This window comes from Phascolarctos cinereus, unplaced genomic scaffold (assembly GCF_003287225.1).
Source record: "Phascolarctos cinereus isolate Bilbo 61053 unplaced genomic scaffold, phaCin_HiC Scaffold_5;HRSCAF=322, whole genome shotgun sequence".
In the NCBI taxonomy this organism is placed as follows: Eukaryota; Metazoa; Chordata; class Mammalia; order Diprotodontia; family Phascolarctidae; genus Phascolarctos; species Phascolarctos cinereus.
Window position 1 is genome coordinate 378,080,764 of NW_027555958.1, and position 26,658 is coordinate 378,107,421.

Genomic DNA, 26,658 nt, shown 5'->3' on the forward strand with positions numbered 1-26,658 from the left:
TCAGTCCCTTTAGCATCACAGCTAACCATTTACTGGCATTGAACTTGGGAGTCAGAGAGCCTGGGTTCAAATCTCAGCTCTGTTGTTTACCTGTGTGGCCCTTAGCAAATCACTTTCCCTCTTTTTGCCTCAATTTCCCTATCTATAAAATAAGAGGGTTAAACTCAATAAATTCCAAAGCAAGCGTTCTTAATCTGGGGGCCATGAACTTGGTTTTAAAAAACATTTTGATGATTGTATTTCAGTATAACTGGTTTCTTTTGTAAACCTGTGCATTTTATATTATGCATTCAAAAACATCTGAGATTGGCTTCACCTTAGGCTTCACCACACTGCCAAAGGTCTCCATGGCACAAAAATGGTAAAGGACCCCTGCTCTCAGGCGTCCTCCATCTCTGAATTCCATGATGGCATACTGGACACCCAGCCAACTAGGACTTCTATTGATTTTTCCATCTCCCTGTAGCATAGCTGTACAGGGAGCAGGCAGCTCGTGCTTAGAGAAACCCCTAATATCAAGGTAAAGATCCCCCGAGGGTCAGTGGGTGGGTGGGAAGCTAAACCTCTTCCATTTTACCCAAAGGAGAGAGAAGTTGTGGCCTAAGCCCCTGATGGTAGAATTGGGAGTCCAGAAACCTTAAAGATCATCTAGCTCAGTCATCTCATTATACAGATGAGGAAGCCGAAGCCCACAAAAGTGAGGTCACACTGAAGGTCACAGAAGTAATAAGGAATAGAGCTGAGATTCAAGGCCATGTCAGGCAGTGAGACAGTCAACAAGCATTTACTAAGCACCTACTATGTGTCAGGCACTGTGTTAAGATACAAAGAAAAGCAAAGGACAGTCCCCTGCCCTCAAGGAGCTCACAGTTTAAGGTCCTCCACACCAAACCCAGTGTGCTTCCCACTACACTATACTGCCTGTTTTTCTGGCCAGTTCTGCAAAGGAAAACCTGGAACACTCCATGGCCCTTTCTGATAAGGAATCTTGGCCCAGGCCTAAATTTGTGGTTGTGCCCTTTTTCCTAAATCTGAGAGATTATCAGCAAATGCCACTGACAGTGAAAGGTAGTAGCATCTGGGACAGCTCTCTCTTCCCTAAAACAAACGGGCAAGCTCCCCGACTCCTACAGCCTGCAATTGGTGCAGTATAACCAGACATAAAATGACTTTGTGTGCTACCTATAGGCATCTTCTGCTCCTAATTAAGAAATAATGAAGCAGGCTCAGGGCCAGACAGTATACCTGCTATGCAAGCAGGCCAAGGGTCCCCTGCAGAAGGATATTTCAGCATAGAGACAGGCCCTACTGCTCCCTCTCCCCTCCTAGCAGAGCTCACCATCTCTTGGGTAGGGAGCAATGCTTAGAAACCACTGGGCCCTCTTGTGCCAGAGGCCTAAGTGAAGTAGAGTAGGGAGGAAAAGGGAAACTGGATACTTTCCCATGGGCCTTGTTCTCTCTGAGGCTCTCAGCATTGCTTCACATGTTACTACCATTAAATGCCAGACTGATTTTGGGTATCCCTGGGACTTGACTCTGTGTTCCACCCAGGAGAGAAGAGCTCCCTTAAGCAAGAGATTGAGCCCCTTGGCTTCTCCTCCCTCCTAGGGTACCCTTAAGAGTGGTTTCAATTCATTAACAATTCAACCAATGTTTATCAAGAGCCTACTAGGGATAAGCCATCAGGCTAGGTTCTAGAACGAAAGATGAAAACAGAAGAGTCACTACCTCATGGAGCTTACATTCTCCTGGGAGATATAATATGTGTATGTATACATAAAAAGAAAATCTAAATATGGAATACGAAGTCTTTCAAAAGGCTGAGAGAAGTAACAACTCTGAGGACATCAAGGGACACCTCCTCTAAGAGGTAACACTTCAGCTGTGCTTTTGAGAAAGCTATGGATTCCCCCAGGCCAGGGGTGGGGCACCTGCGGCCTGGAGGCCACTTGCAGCCCTCTAGGTCCTCCAGTGCAGTTCTTTGACCGAATCCAACGGGAAGTTTGGATTCAGTCAAACAGCCACACTTGAGGACCCAGAGGGCCACATGTAGCCTCAAGGCCACAGGTTCCCCACCCCTGCCCCAGGCAGAGGTGAAGAGGGAGCCCATTCTGAACATGGGGGGAAGCCTGACCCAGAGTTCATGAATGGTGAGGAATAGGAAATGAGATTGGAAAGGTAGGTAGAGCCACATTACAGGAGGCTTCAACTGCCAGGCCAAGGATTTTGGATTGTATTCTAAAAGCAATAGAGGGCGGCTAACTATTTCTGAGTAGGGCTATAACATGGTCAGATCTGGGCTTTTAGGATAATCCATTTGACAGCTGTGTGGAAGGTGGATTGAAGAAAGGAAAAAAGACTAGAACCAGGGAGACCAATTAGAAGGCTACTGCAATAGTCCAGGCTCGAAGTAATGAGGGCTTCAGCTAGGATAGAGGCTTTGTGAGCTGAGAGAAGGGTTCCATAGCAAGAGATGTCTTTTACACTTCTCAAAGATCAAAGCCTGAAGAGGGCTTCCTGGGGACTCCTATGCCATGAAGACCAGCTTCTGTAGAGGTACTACCTATGCTCTGCCCCTGTCCCTTTTCCCTATACCCAGAATACAGTATCATTAGCCTGGCTTCCAGGGATTCCACTGTTTAAAAAGGAAGATCTGGGGCGGAGAGGAAAGGGAGAAAACCTGAATGTTCCCCTGCTCTCCCAAAGACTCCTGTCAAGGACAGCCACTCGACTTTTTTAGAAAGGGTTCTGTGAGATCCAAAGTCTAAAGAAGATCATAGAACATGAAGGTTTGAGCAGCTGCCAGAAGGGTAGCTTATCCTGAAAGCAGGAGGACACCTTACCTACCCCAAACAAATGGGTGGCTGACCTCTTCAGAACCACCTGAAAACTAGGCCCAAGTCAGGACTGAGAGGCTGAGTAGAAACATACAGAGGAATTTTCCCACCCACAAGACACTAGCACCAAGCTGGCCCAAATCACTAAGATGGGTGGTTGGAGATCCTCATTAATATAGCCCAGGGTTGGCGTAATTCTGCTTGGAGGCCTGTTGAACTAATTGATTTTAAAGTCCTGAAGCCGAGACCAGGATTCTGAGAGTCCCTCCATCCAGGACCAGAAGATGGCAACTAGGTATCCTTGTTATAAGGTGTGATGAGAAGGGAAAAAAATTGTGAGTGAGAGGTTAAGGGTTCATAAATCATAGCATTTCCAAACTGGAAAGTACCTGAGAGATGGCGCAATTCAACTCCTTTATTTTATCTGTAAAGTGGGAATAATAATACTTACACTCCTACCTCACAGGGCTCCTATCAGAAAGCATTTTGCAAACCTTAAAAAAAAGCTGTATAAATGTAAGGTTTTCCTTTTCTTTTTTGTACTTTGAATGCCCCATCTTGGATCCAGGGCTATGCTGTTCTCCCTTCTACTTCAGTCACCTTTCTGGGATTTTGCATTTCATTTTAGAACAACAGCTCCCTGGGGGCAGCTAGGTAGCATAGTGGACAGAGCACTGGCCCTGGAGTCAGGAGGACCTGAGTTCAAATCTGGCCTCAGATACTTACTAGCTAGCTGTGTGACCCTGGGCAACTTATTTAACCCCATTGCCTCCAAAATTAAAAAAATATATATTCATTAGAACACCAGCTCCCTCCTGAACATTTGTCCTGGATCTCATCTTTTTTTTTTTTTTGCATTTGACCTAAGCATCACTCCACTCTTGCATGTCACCTGCCCACTTCTGCTGGTGTGTGTTTGTTCTTCTCCAGCTTGGACATCATCTGAGGATCTGGGTTTAAATCCTAGTGGACAGAACATTGGACTTGGAGTCAAGAAAACCCGGGTTCAAATCCTGCTTTGAATACATACTAACTAGATGGTGCAGTGGGTAGAGTGCCAGGCCTAGAGTCAGGAAGACTCATTTTCCTGAGTTCAAATCTGGCTTCAGACACTAGCTGTGTGACCCTGGGCAAGTCACTTAACCCTGTTTGTCTCAATTTCCTCACCTGCAAAATGAGTTAGAGAAAGAAATGACAAACCACTCCAGTATCTTGGCCAAGAAAACCCCAAATGGGGTCACAAAGAGTTGGACACAACTAAACAACCATAAAGCTGTGTGACCCTGAACACATTTAACCTCCCTGAGCCCTTGTTTACTTTATTTGTAAAATGGGGATAATAATAGCACCTCTCTCACAGGGCTGTTGTAAGGATGAAACGAGATCATGTATTTAATGCACTTTGGAAATCTTAAAGTGCTATATAACCGAGCTAGTCAGTTAATCTTTCCAGACTTTTCTTCCCTCATCTATAAAATGAAAGCATTGGGCTCTTTCCTGTGATCCTGTGAATCCATGGACAAGGAGACTGAGGAGCAAATGACTTCCCCAAAGTCACACAGAGTTATTGACAAAGCCCAGGACTAGAATTTAGGGTTCTTGGTTCCCAACCCTGTGTTTTTCCACTATAGCACAGAGGTAAAGGGGAAGGAGGGCTGTGGTGGTTTCCTTAAAAACATGAAATTAGCAAGTACAGTGCCATAGCTACTAGAGTTGGGTGGGTGGTCCTATTCCCTCCTACCACAGGGCCTCTTCCTCTGCCCCCTATATCTCTCCCGCTCCTACCTTAGGCTTATCTGCTGGCAAAGTAGCCAGAGTTTATCAATGCCGCACTCAATTATGTTGCCCATCTATCTCTGCAGCTCGTAGGGACCTGGCACAGACACAGCCAGGGCCAAGTGATCCATCACTGCCCAAGGCTCTGCCTGTCCAAACCAGACCCTCAGCACACCCCAGGCATAGGCTGAGGCCACAGGGGAGGGGGGAGGGGCACCAAGCCCTAGGCAGCTCACAAGAGATGTTCCCCAGGAGCCATGTTCCCATGTCTTATACAAGGGCAGCCCTTAACCAGTGAAGGGGGTGAGGGGGGAAGGAGAAAGTGGAAGGTACTGCTTTTAATAGCTTCTCTGAGATTTTTCCAAGGAGTTGGTTCAGTCCAGGGAAAGAAATAATAACAGTAGCAATAATAACAAGAGACAATATGATTAATTATAAATATGTTATATATAATATATATGCATCACTTATATTTATATAGCACTTTGATTTTTTTTTTTTTGCTTTTTGGTGTGGCAATCAGGGTTAAGTGACTTGCCCAGGGTCACACAGCTAGGAACTGTCAAGTGTCTGAGGCTGGATCTGTACTCAGGTCTTCCTGACTCCAAGGCCAGAGCTCTATCCACTGCATCACCTAGCTGCCCCAGCACTTTGATTTTTTACAAAACACTTTCCATATATTATCTCATTTGATCCTAACAGGAGCCCTTTGAGGTATGTAAGCTTCTACTTTCCATAATAAGTGGGAGAGGTGACATTTGAACTCAGGCCTTCCTGACTCTAAGCCTATCACTCCATCCAATACAACACACTGCCTCTTAATCATTTGCATTTGTAGATATGCAATTTCATGTGCAATCATCTTTTTTTCTACTATGTTATAGAAATGCTTGTTTCATTTCACAAATTAAAAATAAAATAATTTTTTAAAAAATTTAAGAATAATTTGCATTTATATAATGCTTTTAGGTTTACAAAGTCCTTTCTTTATTAAAAGATCTGGGAGAGGGGTAGCTAGGTGGTGCAGTGGATAGAGCACTGGCCCTGGAGTTCAAATCTGACCTCAGACACTTGACACTAGCTGTGTGACCCTGTGCAAGTCACTTAACCCCATTGCCTAGCAAAAATTAAAAAAAAAAAAGATCTGGGAGGTAAGTAACCAAAAGCATTGGTATTTGGTGTCCCCATTTTACAGATGAGGAAACCAAAGCTTGTCCGAATCAAGTGTCAGGGTGGAGATTACAACCCAGGTCTCCTGATTGTAAGCTTTCTAATTATTGTTGCTATTTTTATTGATAACTAGCAGTTATACAATATTTTAAGGTTTACAAAGTATTTTACATCTGTTATCTCCTTTATCCTTGCAATGACCTTGTGAAGTAGTTGTGATTATTATCCCCATTTACAGACAAGGAAACTGAGGCTTCAAGAGGTGAGAGGTGAGGTGACATGCCCAGAGTCATACAGTTCATAAATGTCTGAGACAGGATTTGAATTCAGGTCTGCCCGAGTCCATGTCCAATGCTCTATTCACTATGCCTTCCTGCACTGCCTCTGCCACATGAGGCAGGGTCCCCAGCCTCCAAGAATTTACAGTCTAACTGGGGAGGGAGACAGGACTCATACACAGCGAAACACAGCTCTGATCCTGACCCCTCCCCCACCTCCAGGGGATTAGATAAGTAACATGAGCATCCTTGCGCTGCTCAGCCGAGGCTAGTGGGTGAGTGGGCCTGTTTTCGAGATGCCAAGCTAGCAGCTGTGATGAGTGGGGTGGTCTGGGCACAACTCCAGAAGGAACTGCAGCAGCTTGGAATGGAGGGGGCGGGTTTGTCTGGACATCCACTTCCTGGGCTCCAGGAGCAAAGGTGCAGTAGGTAACATTCGTGAGTCACTCTTCCACTGGGTGTTTGTGGCCGGTGATCCCAGAGGCCGGAAAGTTAGCTCTGGGCTACTGCCTCCCCACTGCAGCGGCCACCTCAGCTGCTGGGTCCGCTGAGAGCAAGGGGGGAGAGCACGGAGGGAATGAATGGCGGGAGTGCTCTGATGCCCAGAACGGGAGGGCAGACAAATTACAACCTGTAGACGATTTCTAATTAGTCGTCCAAGAACGGGGGGCAGACAAATTACAACCTGTAGACGATTTCTAATTAGTCATCCAATAAATGAAGGGTTTCCCCCCCCCCCACCTTTCTTTGCAGTTGAGTTTCTGAGACATGCCATACAGAACCACGGTAGTGGCCAGTTGTGAGAACAGAGAAGAGTATGGGGGCTTAGTCAGTAAGCATTGTTAAGTGCCTACTATGTGCCAGGCACTATCCTATGCACTTGGGATTCAAAGAAAGGTCAAAAAATAATCAAATAATCAAACAAACCTGGGAGGGAAGTCAGAAAGCCTCTGACAAAAAAAAAATGCAGATCACATCGATCAAGCCATCAAAAATAATTTATTAAGTATTTACTATCTGCCAGACGCTGCACTGAGTGCTGGAGATTCAAAGACAGGTTAAAAAAAACAGTCCCTGCTCTTAAGGAACAGCAACTAGATGGCACAGCAGATAGAGCACCTGGGCTGCAGTCAGGAAAACCTGAGTTCAAATCCAGCCTGAGTGATTAACAAAGAAGCTTTGCTGGCCACTCCCCATCACCACCCACATCCAGCCTCTTCCAAGTCTACATCTTCTTTCCCTGGCTCCTTGAGATGCTGTGTCCTGCCTCAGGTTCCAGTTTTTTTACTACTGCCAAGCTAGGCCAAGTTCCATTTAAGAGCTAATCGAAGGAAGCTACCAGGGAAGGAGGATGTGGAAGGTGTGAAAGCCAGAAGGTTTTCACTGAGCTGAGCACTGAGTAGCTGCTCAATAAATACTTGTTGATTACTTAACTAATTAATTAATTGATGCTTCATTGATTGTCAGAGTTGGACTGGATAATCTCTAAGGTCCCTTCAGTCCTAAATCTGTGATGTTGAGAGTAGGAGGAGGCAAAGACACATGGAGGGAAAGTAATTTTTGTTACCAGAACAGGAGAGACATCATAATATAAAGGAAAGACTTAGAGTCAGAAGACACAGGTTCAAATACAGTCGCCACAGTTGACTAGAGGCATGACAAACCAAATAATCCTCTTTAATTAACCCTCGGTGTTTTCATCTGTAAAATATAAAATAATGCCTGTACTACCTACCTCCCAAGCTTATAGTAATGATCAAATAACATATGTGGCATATGAAAAATGCCTTATAATTTCAAGCATTAAATAGATATAAGTAATTATTATTCCTAAACCCTGGGCTCTTGGTTCCTTCCTGAGGGCAGAGCCCTCCCTTTATCCCTTTATATCCATAGAAAGGATGAGAAGGCAATTTTACCCAGTCCAAGGTCTCCTAGGTATGTTACTGGGTCTAGGAAACCTAGTTGACTATAGGTTTTGGGATGTGCTGAAGGTACAGACCCCCTGTAGACAGACAAACAGCACTGACTCAGAGGAATTCGCAGAGGAGAAAGACTGTCACATGGCTTGATATCTCTGACTTGCCAGTTACTAACTTTGTAATCCGGGGCAGGTCGCCTCATGTCCCCGAGCCCCTCATCTATAAAATGATGGCCTTGAACTAAATGGCCTACGAGGTCTTCTAGAGTCGCAAGGGATTCCGGAAGTAATCTCTTTAAACCTTGAAACTGAGTGGGCGGACTTGGGAGGCTCCTAACACTGGCCGTTTTAAGTTTTAAGTAAATAGCGGATGACGGCTGCTCCAGGATGCTCTAGAGGGATTCGTGTTTCTGGCGTGACATGCACTAGGTGACTGCCGAGGTCCTTTCCAGCTCCAGGATTCTATGAAGATGGGAGCAAACATCCTACTACCTCACTAGCTTATTGTTAGGAACTATAGAATGTAAGGGCAGCTATGTGGTGCAGTAAATGGAGCACTGGGCCTAGAGTCAGGAAGACCTGAGTTCAGATCTGGCCTCGGTCACTTCCTAGCTGTTTGTGACTCTGGGGAAGTCCCTTGACTCTGTTGGCCTCAGTTTCCTTGTTATGAGCTGGGGAAGGAAATGGCAAACCACTCCAGTATCTTTGCCAAGAAAACCCCAAATGGGGTCACGGAGAGCCGGACACAACTGAGCAACAACAAAATAGAATGTAAACTCCTTGAGGGCAGCAGCCGTTTTGGCTTTTTATTCCCAGGACCCAGCATAGTGCCTGGCACATAGTAGGTACTTAATTAGTGCTTTTTGATGAATCGATTGATTGAGGATCTAATGAGATACTACAGATCAAGCTTTTTAACCATAAAAATGAAATATTAATGTGAATCATTACTGTTCTCTAGGATTCAGAGCTAAGTCAGAAAGCCATTGCTTGTCTGGGCAGTAATGTTTAACCCTTAGGTAGGGGCGGTATCACCTGTAGGTATCACAGAGCATCTGCATATGCAGCCTTTCCCCAGGTCTTTGAGCAGACTACTGCCGTGGTTTGATCACCCATATCTATCCAGGAGGACAGGGAAAGGTCTGATTTCTCAACAGCATTCCATTCCTGTTTTCTTACCTCCCAGAGAACCCAGAAGAGCCAGGCTAAAATCATCAATAAAAAATAATAATAAGCTAATCTTCATATACCACAAAGTAATGATAATGTTTACAAATATTATCTCATGTGATCCTCATAACCCTGTGAAGTGAATGCTATCATTATCCCCATTTTACAGGAAAAGAAACTGAGGCTGAGAAAGGTTAAGTGACTTGCCCAGAGTCACATAGCTAGTAAACGTCTGAGATAGAAAGTCCAGCCCTCTGGCCACTGACTGCACCACCTCGCTGTCCTAGATCAGGGTTTCTTAATATTTTTTTAATGTCGTATTCCTTTTTGGCAGCCTGGTGACATCTGTGGCCCCCTATCTATTGTTGCCTAATAGAAGTCAACAAAATAATGATATAATTTTTTCCTGTCTAAGTTCACAGACCCCTTGAGGTCGGTGCATCCCAACCTAGCTCCTTACTTATAGACCAGAACTAGAATTTGAACTCCGAACAAATGCGATGACTCTTAGACACATACCCATGATGCCTTCTGTTTGGCCAGTCTTGTTCCTGGTTCCCACCTTGGACCTCTCCTCTCAAGCCCCCTTCATTCTTACCCTTCTTGCCCCGCTACTTGTTAGGGGACTTTGCACTTCCCTTCCCATCAACACCAAGGAACCCCTGGTACAATGAGCCAATCGCCAGCCGACACCCATGATACAATCAAAATGTGACAGGGTCAGAGCTTCTCTGGGCAAAGTCTTAGAGGCATCAACTTCAAAGCAATCCTCTCTCAACTCCAGGCACAATTGCAACTCCCCAGGGCCCCTTAAGCCTCTGAAGCCTTCTACTGTACACAGTTGAGTAGCAGGTTTTTTCCCTTAGCCAGCAGGCTTAGGCAAGAGAGAAGAAGGGATTCCAGGACAGTCATCCCATTACCTGAAATGCCATCTGTAGGATGTCAGCAAACATTGTGGGAAGCAGTTCTTGCCTGGAATACTTTCCCCTCTCATCTCTACCTCTCTACGTCCTTCAAGGTCCAGTTCAGATTCTACGTGCTCCTTAAAACCTTCCCTGAGGAGAGCACCAAATGTTAGAGCTGGAAGCAAGACTCTTCAATGGCTCCCTGTCACCTCCAGGATAAAATACAAATGTCTTAACCTATCATTAAAGCCCTTCACAGTCTGGCTTCTGTCTTCCTTTGCTGCCTTACTCTGTATTACTCCCCTTCAAGTGTGATAATATATGTGAAACATGTTGTAAACCTTAAGCCCCTCTTATAAATCACACCTGAACCAGGCCTCTGGTCGGTTTTTTAAGTCTTCCCACCAACAAGGCATTTCACAAGATCCTTGTCACTGTCCAGGGACCTGACAACCTTCCTTGTCAGGAAGCTTTGGCATTCCTCTGGTCTTTTCCCTGCCCGAGACAAAATTAAGGCTGTTTGAGCTGGAAGAAATATTAGACCAGCAGTGTCAAACATGCAAGCCACCGTGCTCCTGAGTGCTGCCAAATCAGATTAAAATGGAATTGGGAAATATTTAACAAAATATATAAAAAACATAAAACCTAGAATAATGGGAATATGTGGTTTTCTGAGCCAATATGGGGTCCATGGGGACCCCTTAAGTATGATCCAATGGCCCCTGTTTCTATTTGAGTTCTACATCAGGGCATTAGAGGACAAACCAATGACTCTTGATGAGATCTAAGGACAGGATTTCAAGCTAGAGACAACTTTAGAGATAATCTAGTGAAACCCCTCCAAGGAAGAGGAAACAGACCCAGAGAGAAGAAGAAGGAACCTGTCCAAGATCATACCAATACAGAGGCAACATATAGCTTGAACACTAGATTTGGAGTTCGAAGGTCTGGATTCAAATCCTGCCTCTGACATTGACTATGTGACCTTGAATAAATCGCTTAACCTCCTAGAGCCTGTTTCTTAATTTGCAAAATGGAGGAGTTGGAATGAACATCAGTAGGGTCCTTCTCAGCTCTACATCCATGATCTAGTGAGGCTGCAGAGTCAGGATTCAAACTCAGAACCTCTGATTCTAAATCCAGTATTCTTGCTACTATAAAAAGATGGCCCCTCCACCTTCTCCTAAGTCTCAAAGAAATTGAAGGTGCCTGAATGTCCTTAACACATATGTGTGCACTTGAGCAGACATGCCTGGATGTGGATTCATGTTTATTTACCCCAAATGTACGCATATACCAGCCTACATAAAGCCTCTGCTCATTTTAAATTGAGTTTGTTGTATTTTTCCCCCACCTACAGAAATAGCTGCAGGAGGAGGAGAAAGGTTGCACTAGGGGAAGGGTGTCACCCTGAGAAAACATGCGCCTTATCTGTGATGATGGTGATGAAGGTGAACAGTCACCCCCTGCTAGAGCCACCTCTGATGGGCCAGCCCAGCTGCTGGGTTGACTTCCTGAGGGTTCTAGGCTCTAAGATGGGCACATCTCCCACCTCCCATGGGGAGATGATGGTAGGTGGCCCACACGGCTGTGCAGTCACCAAGTCACCTCATATTGGAGCATGCAGCTGTGATGTCTCAGTAAGGTCCTAGATCTGCAAGACACTGTAGAGAGCAGATCCAGAGCTCCGGGCACTGGCTAGGAAAAGCAGTGGGAGAGAAAAAACAGGAAAGGGTCATAGTAGAAGTCTCTGTGTAGCCAGGGACATAGGCAGAAGGAGGGTACTGGGCATGGATTTGTGAGGTTAACAGAGTACACATGATGTGGAAGTGGAAAGGACTCTGGAAAGAAGCCATGTGATGTTGGTGGATAGACAACCAGCCCTTCCTCTGACACATACTGACCAATGCCACCCTCCCAAAGGATCATGGATTTGACTGCTTTGTATATATTTGTATTTACTTACCTCATCTATGAGTCCCTCCCATATATCTCTCATATAATGTGAGCTCTGACTGGGGCTCTTGAGCAAGAATAATTCTTGACACTTGTATCTAGTACCTAGCACGTAGTAGGCACGTAGTAAATGCTTGTTGATCGAGTGATTGTGGGAGAGTCACTTCCCCTCTCATTCCAGGTAACTTTAAGACTCCAAGTTATGAACAGTTGCTGTTCTCCATTGGTGCAAGTTGTTTATCAGGAGTTCCTTATACTGATAAAGGCACGGGCACAGCCATCTTCAAAAGGCACTGGATTTGCCTTTAGAAAACCTGGGGTTGAGTACTGGCTCAGCCACTGTGTGATGTAGGGTGACTACTTAATATCTCTAAGCTTCTTCATCTGTTGTTGAGTCATTTCAGTCACGTTGGACCCTTTGGGACTCCCTTGGGGGTTTTCTCGGCAAAGAGAGTGGTTTGCCATTTCCTTCTCCCATTCATTTTATATATCAGGAAACTGAGGTCAACAGGGTTAAGTGACTTGCCCAGGGTCACACAGCCAGTAAATGAACCTCATCTAATCTTCTAACCTCTTCATCTGTAAAAATGTACTTTGGGGTTGTGTGAACAATGAATGAGATTCTATATGCAAAAGGGCTGAAAAGGGACTGTTATTTTAAGAGGGAAGAAACTGAGGCGGGAGGAAGTTTTTTGGTTTTGCCCAAGGTCACAGATCACTTAGTAAGTAGCTGGAGCTAGAATTAGAACCCAGGTCCCCTGACTCCTACATCAGTGCTTAGAGCCCAAATCACCTCCTCCTGGACTCTGTGTCCTCTTAGGGCTCTGTTACCAGCCCCCACCTAAAAGAATCAAGTCTAGAGTAGAAGGAGACAATGTCATGGGAAAATGCCCTTCAAAGCCCTCCAGATCTGCTCCTTGGTGACTTTTGTCACCCTGGTCAAGTTATTTCCCATGTCTGAGCCTCAGTTTCCTCTACTGTAAGATAAATTGAACTAGAAGATATGTATATATACATATATATAGGCCTTTTTGTGTACGTGTTATTAGAATATAAGCTCCTTGAGGACCCACACCGTTCCTCCTTCTTCTTGGCATCCCCAGCATTTAGCACAGCACCCAGCACATAGTAAGCACTTAAATAGTAAGCCTTTATAAGTAAGCCTACTTAGACTTTACAGATTAGGAAGTGAAGGCCAAAGGCGGTTAAGGGACCTACCCAGGTACTATAGAGCCGAGCTGGATTTCAAACTCATGTCTCCTGACTCAAAACCCAGGGCTCTGTCAACCTCATCATACTGACCCCAAAGGACGATTTCAAAGCAAACCAGACCTCTGGCACATTCTGAAGATTACTAGCCTGTGTCAGCCCCAATTTACTCATGTCATGAGACCATCAGACCAGGCCCCAAGAAGTGAGGTACAGGCCCTGCTCATCCCCTGTTATCCTTGGCTCTAAGCCAGCCTCCCACAGAGGATACAAGGCATTGTCTAGGGAACCACAGGGAAACTTCTCCTGTTGCAACTTTTCTAAGCCAGAGGAGAATAACACTAACCTAAATCCTCGAAGCACTTCCCTTCCTGGGAATATGTCCAACCCACTCCAGGATGATAGAGGTGCCATGTCTTACCTTAATATCCCTAAGACACACAGATGGATTCAGAGTTTCTCAAGAACACTCAGGGTTGCCTTCAAGGGGATGGACCCTCCCCTCAAAGGATGCTTGCTTCTACAACCTGAGAACTTTGGGGGAAGAAATATGGGATCCTGCTAAAACTACAACTCCAACGACACTTGGATCTACTTTCAGAGCCAGCCTTGGGAACATGTCCAAATCCTACCAGTTTGATAGATCCTGCCTGTGAAAGGTCTAAAGCCCTGATAAATAACCACCCTCTACCACCATCTCCTAAATCATGACTGCCATCATGGATGCCTGGTGTCTCCACATATCCATCACTCCTCCCATCTCAAATCACAGCAATAACTGAGTTTGCAATAATATTTACAAGGGAAGAGAAAAGCTTGCTAGCCTATACAAAATGAAATAAAGAGTTATGAATCCCAGAATCTCAAACTAGAAGTCCTACCTTCTCTAAGCTAGACTTACTCCGATCTTATCCCATGCTAAGACCCTACCATACAAATGGTATCAACCAGGTTCCAATTAGGAGTCAGCATAAACAGTTCAATTCCACAGATGTGGAGGATGATGGAGGAGAATAATGAGCAATAAATACGTAATCCATAGCCAGATTTCATAGGGGCTTTAAATGCCCAGCTGAAAAATTTGTATTTTACCCTAGGGGAAATAGGGAAACATGGGTGTTTCTTAAGTAGGAGAGTGACACAGTTAAATTTGTGTTTTAGGAAGATTCCAGGAATCTATAAATGGTGAATCCAAAGAGGGAAGGAGCACAGTGCCTCAATGGGTATCCCCTCTCTTACCTAGGCAGAGGTTTTCCCCATGCACCTGTGGATGGACTGGGCTTGGAGGCTGCCCTTCTAAAGAATCCATGAAAAGCAGTGACAGCAGTCACTGAATTCAGGGTCAGAAGCCCTGGGTTGGAATTCTGGCTTTGCTACTTGTTGCCCGTGTGACCTTGAGTTGAGTCATTAACTATCCAGACCTCAGTTTCTTCATCTGTAAAATGAAGGGGTTAGACTAGAAGTAGCATGGCCCACAGGAAATAATTCTGGATTTGGAATAATGAAGAATGGGATTCAAATTTCAGCTCTGTCTCCCTATTACCTGAGTGACATTGGGGGGAGTTGTAACACCTTCCTAGGCCTAGATGATCTACTGGACAGATCTCTGGCCCTGGGTCAGGAAGATGAGTTCAAGTCTGGCCTCATAGACTTAATAACTCTGTGACCCTGGACAAGTCACTTTACCAGTGCCTGCCTCAGTTTTCTCATTGGTAAAATGGGTATGATAATAACAGCATTTACCTCCCAGGGTTATTGTGAGGATCAAATGAGATATTTGTAAAGCACTTTGCAAACCTTAAATTATAATAATTATTAAGTAAAATTAAGGAGTTCTGCCTATGTGACCTAGAAGAATTGTTCTCACTTCAGATCTGTGTCCTGTAATTGGATTCTCTCTAAGGTCCCTTCCAGCTCTAAACCCCATGATCCTAACCCAGTCCTAACATTCAGCCCCCTCCCCAGGAGCTCATTCCAAGTTGGAGTGTTGGGACCTCAGGGTCTCCACTTAATTCAACATGGGACAAGGGCTGAGAGAGAAGTCTAGCAGGAAGGAGAGGGAGAGAAGCCGCTTGCCTTCATTTTCCTGCTCTCTAGGAACGTGGAGATAATTCTCATGACAGAGGCAGTAGTAACAACAGCCTGTCTTCTGCCCCCTCATCACTTCTCTCAGAGAAGTTCACAGAATTCGAAGACTCAGCCTCCTGCTTTCATCCTGCCCATAGCCCTAGAGTCACCGCTCTGAAAGGAAAGCCAGGGCAGTGCCCTGGTGGGCCGGGCATCCAAACCTAGGATTCCCAGCTGTGAGCCCCACGAAGGCCCCTGGGCCAGTGGGGAAGAATGAGAGTGACTGAAGAAATAACTCCTGTTTCCAGGCCTTTCTTCTAATGGTGCTGTTCTTCTCTTTCAGGGATGCCCACAGGTGGCCCCTTGACAGGGGGCAGTGATGAATGAACCAGAGCTCCGTCAGAGGAAGACAAGGAACAATAACTTCCCCTGGTGAAGGACGCACCCCCCGCCTCGCCCACGCTGCCCATCCCTGAATAGCATGATCTCCCCTAGAGGAAGGTGCCCCTGCCCACCAGTGGGCCACTGATCAGGCCATTAGTGATCCATAGAAAGTAGAAGAGGAAGGGCATCCACGTAGACGCCAGCAAGCATCCTCCCTGCAGTCCCAACATGTGGCTCCTTCTGGTTTACCTGCTACTGGCCTGGGTAGCAGGGGCTGCTGCTGCTGTCCCTGTGGTACCCTGGAGGGTACCATGCCCACCCCAGTGCACCTGCCAGATCCGGCCCTGGTACACACCCCGCTCCGTGTACCGGGAGGCTACAACAGTGGATTGCAATGACCTGTTCTTATCCTCTGTGCCCCCAGGACTGCCCATTGGCACCCAGACCCTCCTCCTGCAGAGTAACAACATAGCTCGGGTGGAGCAGAATGAGCTTGACTACCTGGCCAACCTGACTGAGCTTGACCTGTCCCAAAACAGCTTTTCTGATGCCCATGACTTTGGCCTTCGGGCCCTGCCCCAGCTACTGAGCCTTCACCTGGAGGAGAACCAGCTGACCCAGCTGGAGGACAACAGCTTTATGGGGCTAGCAAACCTTCAAGAGCTCTATCTCAACCATAACCAGCTTCGCAGAATCTCCCCTGGGGCCTTCGCAGGGCTGGGCAACCTCCTGCGACTTCACCTCAATTCCAACCTGCTGCAGGCTGTGGACAGTCGATGGTTCCAGGTCCTGCCGAGCCTAGAGGTCCTCATGATAGGGGGCAACAAGGTGGACGCCATCTTGGACATGAATTTTCGGCCTCTGGCCAACCTGCGCAGCCTGGTGCTGGCGGCCATGAACCTGCAGGAGATCTCCGATTACGCCCTGGAGGGTCTGCGGAGCCTGGAGAGCCTCTCTTTTTATGACAACAAGCTGGCCCGAGTGCCTAAAAGGGCGCTGGAGCATGTGCCTGGGCTCAAGTTCCTGGACCTGAATAAGAACCCGCTGCAGAGGGTGGGGCCGGGGGACTTCACCAACATGTTGCACCTCAAAGAGCTCGGGCTGAACAACATGGAGGAGCTGGTCTCCATAGACAAATTTGCCCTCGTCAATCTCCCAGAGCTCACCAAGCTGGACATCACCAATAACCCCCGGCTTTCTTTTGTCCACCCCCGCGCCTTCCGCCACCTGCCCCAGATGGAAACCCTCATGCTCAACAACAATGCCCTTAGTGCCTTGCACCAGCAGACAGTGGAATCCCTGCCCAACCTACAGGAAATCGGTCTCCACGGCAACCCTATCCGCTGTGACTGTGTTATCCGTTGGGCCAACACCACGGACACCCACGTCCGCTTCATCGAACCGCAGTCTACGTTGTGCGCTGAGCCGCCCGATCTCCAGCACTGCCCTGTGCGTGACGTGCCCTTCCGGGAGATGACCAACCATTGCCTGCCCCTAATCTCTCCTCGGAGCTTCCCCCCAAGCCTGCAGGTGGCCAGTGGGGGGAACCTGGCCCTCCACTGCCGGGCCCTGGCTGAGCCAGAGCCTGAAATCTACTGGGTGACTCCGGCTGGGGTGCGGCTGACTGCCGCCCGGGCAGGGGGAAGGTATCGGGTATACCCGGAGGGAACACTGGAGATCCGAGAGGTTACTGAAGGTGAGGCTGGGCTCTATACCTGTGTGGCCCAGAACCTGGTGGGAGCTGACGCCAAATCAGTCAGCCTGGCGGTTGGCAGCTCCCTCCCCAGAGGGAGTATCCAGGAGCGGGAGCTGGAACTGAGGGTTCAGGAAGTCTACCCATATCATATCCTGCTGTGCTGGGAGCCCCTCCCCAACACCATCTCCACCAACCTTACCTGGTCCAGCTCCTCTTCCCTCCGAGGGCCAGGAACCACCGCCCTTGCTCGCCTGCCTGGGGGTACCCACAGCTACAATATCACCCGCCTCCTCCAAGCCACTGAGTACTGGGCCTGCCTGCAGCTGGCCTTTGCTGACGCCCACACCCAGGTGGCCTGCATCTGGGCTAGGACTAAGGAAGCCATCCCCCACCGTGGGGCCCTGGGGAGCCATGTAGGGGTTCTTGCCGCCTTGGGGCTTACCGCCCTACTGCTAGCTGCTGGGCTGGCCATTCACTGTGGCCTTTGCCCTACTAAACCAAGTGGGCCGGTGGGTGAAAAGCCTCTCCTCCCATCCTGGGCCCCTTGCGGCCGCAGCACCCCTTCTGTCCGAGTGGTATCACCCCCCTTTATCAAGCATTGGAATCCAGGGAGGAAGCCCACAAAACTTGCAGAAGGGGAGATGGTTTCACCGGTAATGCTCTATGATTCCTGAAGTTCATCTTACTCTTGGGGGTAGGGGAATAACTAAGACTATTTTTTACCAAAAGGGAAGAGGGCTGGACCAGACATCCCACTGTAAAGGTGACATAGACCCACATCCTTATGGCATGGCAGCTGGACATGGACGGCCTGGACCCCCTCAGTGTCCTGCCCCTTAAAACACTGCCACCGGTCCTCTGTGGGACCTCCCTGCTGCCTTCATGAGGACACTTTCCAGGAGCAGGAAGTGCTCTGGCTATTAACCTTCCCCCCACCTCCATCCCAGCCTGTTACCCCATTTATCTGGGAGCCCCTTTAAACTCAGCTTGGATCCTGGGCCCTTGGCCCTACCCCATCCCCCCCAGGGAGCCTAGCCTTTCTTTTCTCCTCTATGTACAGTTTCACTTGCCTGCTCTTACCCCTCCTAGCCCTAGCTAGGGCTAGTATCTCCTTCTGCCCCGAAGGAGCTCTCTCTGAAGGGGAAGGGAATACCTTGCATCTGGGGGACACGGAGAGGAAGGAGCTACCCAGTGCACTGTGGGGGACCCTTATCACCCAGATGCCGGAGGGACTAGGTCACTGGAGCTGACTCTGCAAACAGCTTTGTACCTTTATGGAGAAACATGACATTGTCTCCCATTTCTCCAATTCGCTCTCTTCTCCTGACTTGGAAAGGGGGAGGAAGAAGGGTGGGAAGGGAGGGAGGGAAAGAAAGAAGGAAGGAAGGAAGGAAGGAAGGAAGGAAGGAAGGAAGGAAGGAAGGAAGGAAGGAAGGAAGGAAGGAAGGAAGGAAGGAAGGAAGGAAGGAAGAGAAAGAGAAAGAAAAGGAGTGGGAGGTGAGAAAAAAATGGGAGGGAGGAGGAAGGAAAAAAGGAAGAAGAAAGGATAGCAGAAAGAGGAGAGAAAATCCTTTGTATTGCAGTGTATAGCTAGATAATTCCCTGTTCAGAAATCACCTCTTCAAAACCAGGACAGAGAAGGCTGAGATGAGACAGGGAGGAAGGAATGGAGATAGAAGGATTGGTTTTTCATTTCACTTTCCCAAATTTGATACTCTAAACACCTCTGCTCATGTGCCAGTAAACCCCCCTAGATCCCTGGAAATGTACAAGGAGCTTTTGGCTCCTGAGGAACAGTACAGGGAGAAAGAAAACCTGGGGGAAAGAAAACAAAGCTGAGAGGCAGAGATGGGGTAAGAGAAAGGGAGGGAGGCAGAGGAAATTTCCATCATTAAACATTGTCACCCCTTCTTCTCTGATAAGCAATTAACATTGCAAATGCAACATGCCACTGTATGGGAAGCATTTCCCAGCCTGTTTCTAATTAAACCAACCTGAGAGCCTAGAAGAGACTAGCAAACCATAAAACAGTCAGCAGCTTGACTCCGGGAGGGGCAGGGGTAGCTGGTGGGATGGGAGGTTGGGCAAGGGGAAGGATGTGGGATGAGCAAATTGCTGCAATTATCTTTCCGTTCAGTTTCTGTATTGTTTGTAATGAGCCCAAGTTGCTTTTTGGTATCTTTATTTATCTGATTGACTTCTTAGGACCAAATGTGAACAGGAACATTTGTTGAATAACCCACTGTTATATAATAGCGGTGTCAATAAAGCAGGGGAAGGGGGCTGCTGTGGACCCCAGTGAAAAGACCGTGTCAGGGCGGGAGGTGGTTGTGAATACTGCTTCTCTCCCCAGGTGGGATAAAAGAGGTCCTGGTATTCTTGAGCCTAAAAGGAAAAAATACTGAAATTGAATCTCTCCAGATATCCACAGTTTCCAGCACTCCATGGGAAAATTTCTCATAAACAGGCCTTCCAGCCCACTAGGCAACCCAGGGAGGACAAATAGGCTACTGTACGGGGGGCCTGGGCCCCCTACTGCTCCTTTCCTCTCATCTTAGTCCTAGACACGTGCATTAAGTTTCAGACTGCTCTCAATCGTCCTCTAGAGGAATTCCTTCTCACTTCCCTCCTCAGGCTCTCCATTCCTGGCAGTAAGACAGACTGGGGCCAAAGGATTGGGAACAAGTAGGCATGAACTTGTGGGGCTGTCCCTACACCCTTGCACAGGAGCACAGATCACTGACTGCCCTGCTTCCTTTCTTTTTTAACTTTTTTCATATGAGAACTTCCCACGAAAGGGAAGGGAATCCATCCTGAGACCAAAAGCTATCCAGGGCTGGGAAGAAGATTGAATCAGTCCTAATCACTTTTTCCTAGGAGGGGGAGGAAAGGAGGAACAAAGCAGAGATTTCCCAGCATATGAGAAGGTACAAATTGGAGAACCTAAGATTTACAAGGCCAGTCTGCTCAGTGGTTGAACCAGGTACTGGAGCATTAGAACAAGGTCATGAAGTCTGGGATCCTCCAAAACTAAGCATTGGCTTATTCCATTGCTATTTTCTCCCCATTCTCCCCTCCTGCAGGCCTTAAATATACAGACAGATAAGAGGATCTAAGAAGATAGAGCAATAAGCACCTGAAAAAAAGGATCTGGGAATCTAACCATAGGAGATGGAGTTCTAGGGATTCTAGTCTCTAAGGATCCTGGCTTTTTTCCCCTCCATTCTGCTATTTGGGGGTGAGGAGAGGGCAAAAATATGGTTAACAGATAAACATTCTGAAAATTACTCATCCACCCCAACCTTCCAAAAACAGTTATAAGGGATTCAACCATTCTCTCAACCATTGCCCACGGGTAAACAGCTGCCTTGGAGAAGGAAGTTGGGGTCAGCCTAAGGATGGCTAGAGATCTCATTTATCCTTCATAGACTGAAAGATGGGAGCTCAGAACACCAACCAAGGTGTCACATCCACTTGGGAAAGACGGGGTGAAATCACATTGGTTTTCCCCATTGTTCATTGTCTGCCTCTTTCTCTGAATGATTGATGGAGTGACCTTTTCTACAGGCTGCCTTTCCCAAAGTGCTCAAGTAAGGAAAGTTTGGGCTGGGATATTCCCTTTTTATGGGAGTAGGGGTGGGATATCCAGGGTCCTGGAGAGGAGATGCTGAGGCCTTATTGGTTGTTTGCATTTCATCCACTTCTCTCTACCTGCTTTCTAGCTGCCGGATGCAGTGGAGCTAGGAGCCAGGTTTCTCAGTCCCATTTTATTCTATCACCAGCCAAAGGAACTGGAGGCCATCCCTCCCTCTGATCTCTGGTTACCAAACCACCTGCCTACCATTAGAAGCATAATTTGATATAAAGGCTTGGGCTCTGGAAGAGGCATTTTTCCAGAAATGGCTGCTGCCTCATTAGGGGAGTAACCACTAATTGGAGTTCTTCTGGGATCAACCCACTACCACTACCCTATCCTCAGGAACCAAAGAGAGAGAGACTACCAACCAATAAGAAGAAAGGAAAATGCCCAGTCTCAGTCCAGTTCCATGCTAAATGTATAAGGAAGAACAGAACAGTTCAAATGAAGCCCCAGTTCTGGATGAAGCCCTTCACTGTCATTGAGGGTCAGAGGGGGATGGGAAAGGGTACTGCTTAGATAAAAGATCTCTCTACTCTTTCATCTCCATCATCCCCTTCTAACTCCACACCTCTAGCCCCATTATAGGTTTTTAGTCCCACATGAGCCCCTCCCACCACATCACTGCCAATATCTGTGGAATAATACCTCATAGCAATACAATGAAGTGGATAGTACCAATATTAGCCCTATTTTATAGAAAAGGAAACTGAGGCTAAATGTCTTGACCAAAGTCACCCAATTGAGCTCAAGCTCAGGTCTTCTGACATTTTAATTAATGCTCTTTGCCACATTTTGTCCAGGTCATTACCTATGTGAGGTACTGAAGGAAAAATTTAAGTAGTATAGGGATGGATCTTCTGACCTCTAGGGAATTTCTCACTTCAGTTCTCAGAAGCCCCTCATCAACTTCCCTGGCATCAGTGTATTGGAACTATTACCTTTCAGAGTGGATGGCTTTCCAAGAACTGAAACTTCACCTCCCCTTCACTTCCCAGCACACAATTATGAGACTATTATCTGGTCTGTCATAATCTGAAAGTTGAAGCATCAACCCAGAGAACACAACCATAGACTGACTTTAACCAATCTGGGCCAGAGACAAGAAGACCCTTGTGAGGAGGGAAGGGACAACTTGAACCTAGGGAGACCCAAAGTGGGATGTTAACATTTAATATCATCATAGAGCTTGGAGCAAGAAGGGAGTGAGGAAATGGATAAGTGCAAGACAGGAAGAAGGGAAGGGAAGGTGAGACAGCTTTTATAGAGTGCCTACTATGTGCTAGGCATTGTGCTAAGCAACCTAACTGGTCCCCAGACCTTGGCCCTGAGTCACTGGGAGGGAATTTGGGATTAAAGTCCATTAAGAAAAAGGGAGGGCATCTCAGGCTGTCTCCCATCTCAAACCACAGGGGTTACAACTAGTTCTGCACTGCACTTAGAGTCAGAGGACCTGTGTTTGAATCCTGCCTCAGCTACTAACTATCCATGTGACCTGCAACTCCCTTTTTTTCCTTCTGGCCTTTAGCTTCCATATTTGTAAAAGGAGGGGTCCATTTAGGTGTGAAACATATCATCTGGTCTAACCTGCTGCTTTCAGGCAAGTGTTACTATTATTTAACAAATGAAGCAACTGAGTCTCAGGCTAGGGGCATTTACCCAGAGTCACACTATTAGTAGCAAAGCCTAGAGTCCCAGATCCTCGCCCTGCTTTCTCCAATGGCATCTGCAGTGACCAAGGAGAAACATGTAAACCTCAAAGTGCCATACAAATGTAGGCTGCTCACTGCACTGTGCTGCCTACAGTCCCTAAAGTAACTTTTCTGCCACAGGTGATTGCTGGTGGATAAAGGCTAGGAAGGGTATGAGCACCTGCTTCGCAAAGCTGGGACAGGAAGCATAACTTGTAGCAATAGGAAAAGTCAGGCTAGGCGGTGGGAGATGGGAAGGAAGAGGCTAGTACTGAGGGTAGAGGGAGACCTTTCCATAAAGAGCAGGTGAGAGGGGCTGGAGGAAGATGGAGAGGGACAAGAAGACTGCCCAGGGGGAAAAGGCCTTTTTTAGTTCTAGAGATGCCCTTGAAGTTCTTGTCTCCTAATCTTCCTAGCTTGGGCTCTTTCAGGATCCAAATCCTGTATTCTTTGGAGCTAATTTTTTATGCATTCTTCTGACGCATCTGAGGTGAAGGCTTCTAAGCTACCCTGTTTTGCCTCCTTGACCACTTCATAGGATCAAAGAATATTAGACCTGGAAGGGGCCTTGGAAGACAGCCAATCCAACCCCATCATTTTGCAGATATGAAAACTGAGGCCCAGAAATGGGAACTGACTTGCTAGTTAGTGGCAGAGCTATGACTAAAATCATCATTCCTCATTCCAAGGCCTTTCCACTATAATCATGGCTGCTTCCTTCATCTCCTTCCAAGAAGCCACAGCTTCTTCCCTCCTGAGGCCAACAGGCACTGCTCCCTGCCTGCAGGGGTTGGGAGAGGCTAAAAGGGAGCAGTAAGGCTTGGACTTCTTCCCTTTCATGTTCAAACTGTGTGTTTGAGCACCTTCTAGTGCCATCACTTTAGGAAGCCCTTACTGGTCCCAAGACCTTGGCTCTGAATCATTGGGAGGGAATTTAGGATTAAAGTCCATTAAGGAAAAGGAGGACATCCCAGTAGGCTGGCTTCAATCACAGAGCACAGGGGTCATGACTACAGTTAGCCCTTCCACATCGAGACTTTCCCCATTATAGTTTAGATATATCATGGGTCAGCATGAGAAATTAAATGGGAATTTTGGGGGAGTTTTGTGGAAGCTACAGATAACACCCAAAGGCCAACAGACAACACAGAAAAATTTTAAAAACTCAGAAATGCATCAAATATGTGTATAGTATTGTACAATATATTGTATAATATCAACATATTTTATCATCTAATACCATAAATGTGCCAAAATTTTACAATAAGACGCTATAAACACCCCATAAAAGAAAAAGAAAAATTCAGACTTCTCCTATGGTATGAAGTGAGAGCCAAAAAATTTTACATGGATTTTCCAGATTGAGGGGGTGCTGTGCCCCTAACCCCTGTGATATGGAAGGGATAACTAGTTCTGACTGATCTGTGGTGACCAGAGCCACCAAGGACTCCTCCAAAGAGCAACATGTATCTGAAGTCCTAGGCATTCTGGATGTAGTGAACTGATTAATTAAGGGCCTCTTTGAGGCCCTGTGCCTCTAGATTCAATAGATATTTCCAATACTTCATGAGATCACAGACCTAGAGTTGAAAAGGATCTAAGATGTCCAACACCCTTCATTTTACAGATGAGGAAATAGGCTCAGACAGATTAAGTCACACAAAGACACAAATAATGAGTAACAAAGTCAGCCTAGGTCCTCTGATTTCAAAACTAGCAGGTATCCCACTATCTTAGAAAATCATTATAAAGAATTACCAATGCAGATGGCAACTCCTTCAAGTATTAGCAACTAATCTTCATGGGTTACCATGGCCAAAATGTTGATCACCTATTGGTCAGCCTTCTAGTAATGAGCCTCTCTGAACTTAGCTAGCCTGAGCCTCAGACTTTCCCTATTTGATGGGACATCCTGGAGTTTGCTGGCATTGCTTGTGAGAACCTGGGGGTTCTTTCCATGTCACAATGAGGTACTGGAGATGGATCTAAGTGGAGAATTTTTCCAAAGCTCGGGGCAGGATGAGAGGACTAAAACAATCTCAGAGTTTTCATCAGTAATATTAATGTCCAGCCAGTCCTAAAATGTTATCTCTAATATTAGTCTTTTCCAATCCCCACTAGTTCCCTTGCAGCTCTCAGTACCCATCACTGACCACATCAGAGTCCACTCAACCAGTTGATATCGAGTACCAATTGAGTGCCCAGCATTGTGCTAATTGCTATGAGAGCTATAAAGAAAGTAGGACATGCATCCGCTTCTTTTGGAGACCCCTTGCCTGCCTCATCTTTGGTTTTCAGTGCATTATTGGTCCAGCTGCAGGGACTGTGCTGCTAGGAGACACATCTTCAAAGAACTGATGCTCCTCTTCCCCTTTACCATGTATACACCATCGTGAATGACATTTTTGTCTTTGCTTCATGGTCTTCAGTTCCCAAACACCATCTGCCAGAATCTATTTCAAGCACTTAATAAAACTGTTTTGGAATCAATCCTGGGGAGTGCCACCCTTTATTCCCCTTAGGACATAAGCAATTGGGGCCCCAGATAGAATTTCCCTCTGGTGCAAAAGGAAGAAAGATAGTCTTTGGCCTGAGCTTCCCAAGGACTTCTGGCTGTGGATAACATCATCAAATGTGTAAAAGGGCAGGATACACAGACCTATGATCCAACTATCTTAAGGCTTCCTTTTACTCCCCTCTTTCTACCCCAAATCCAGACTTAACCAAATTCAAACACCCATGGACAAGACAGTGAGTAAGAAAAATGTTAACCCATTACTTTGGCTCCTAATTCAGGGCTTCCTTCAACATTATTTTTTAACTCTATAATACTACAAAGTTCCATGATTTCTCCCACTAGGGAAAATGGAAACCCCTTCACACCTTAGTATAATGTTTTTATGAGTTTGTTGGACTAAAAAAAAAATCAACTTTTAATTAACCTTCTTCATATGTATTTAGCAATAAGGACCTCTACCTGAGTGCTGCACTGCATTCCTTCTCCATTAGTGGACTCCTCTGCTTTAGACCCTTGCATTCAGTCCAGTTGATGATTCAGTCTTGGGGGAATATGAGCTCTAAAGAGAAGGGCTCCTTCTTATCATTCTATTTGTCTTGTTAAACTTCCACCCCATCTCTCCAGGGACAAATTGTTTAAAGTTCTGGCTTTTGGGGCTCATGTCTAGATTCTTCCCAAAGTGAGGAATACAGAGGAGCTCAATTTGCATTATGAATTGTGTATGGGACATATTTATTTCACACACACAAAAGAAATGCTAAAAGGTACAAAAGATTCAAGGCAAACACTGACAGAATGACTTAAAACAGGATTCAATGGCAACTTGTAATTAGCTGATCCTCATCAAAAACCTTATTAAAACATAAAGTAGGGACAGCTAGTGGGAGAGTAGATAGAGCCCCAGCCTTGGAGTCAGGAGGATCTGAGTACAAATCCAGCCTCAGACACTTGACACTTACTAGCTGTGTGACCCCGGGCAAGTTACTGAACCCAACTGCCTCACCAATAAATAAATAAATAAAGTAGTTTGTGGACTTACTGATTAGGCATTCCACATTTCACCATGGCTCTTCACTGTCTAAACAACTGGTCTGTCATCTGGCAAAATGGGTCAGTCTTGAACCATTCCTCTTGTTAGTGGTTGTCTCTTCCTAGAGCACTAATGTAGTTTCTCCAGATTCCTCCCTTTGCCCCCAGATAGCTTCAAGGAAAAGCATTAAGGATCTCCAGATATCTTGAGCTTACAAGGTCATTCCCAAGACTAGATAAATCTATCTTAAGACAGATACCTGTCTATCTAAGATCAGGAAAGAACAAACACAAAAGAGGCAGTCTATTATCCAGGCTCAAACTTGCCTAAGCAGGACATTTGCTTTAGATGCCATATGTTCACAGTCACATGGCACCTGGAGTGAAGGAGTAGGGCAAGCCATCCTTACCTAT

The 26,658-nt window shown here is 46.4% G+C and overlaps 1 protein-coding gene across 1 annotated transcript in view; it reads left to right on the forward strand.

Annotated features, from left to right (window-relative positions):
- LRRN2 (leucine rich repeat neuronal 2) overlaps positions 1 to 19,459 on the forward strand; it is a 94,123-nt gene extending 74,664 nt beyond the window's left edge. The window contains exon 2 of the mRNA XM_021003210.2: positions 15,633 to 19,459. Coding sequence (XP_020858869.1) covers positions 15,902 to 18,043 — 2,142 coding nt within the window. The 5' untranslated portion in view covers positions 15,633 to 15,901 and the 3' untranslated portion in view covers positions 18,044 to 19,459. The remainder of the gene's footprint in view (positions 1 to 15,632) is intronic.
- The last annotated feature ends 7,199 nt before the right edge of the window (positions 19,460 to 26,658 follow it).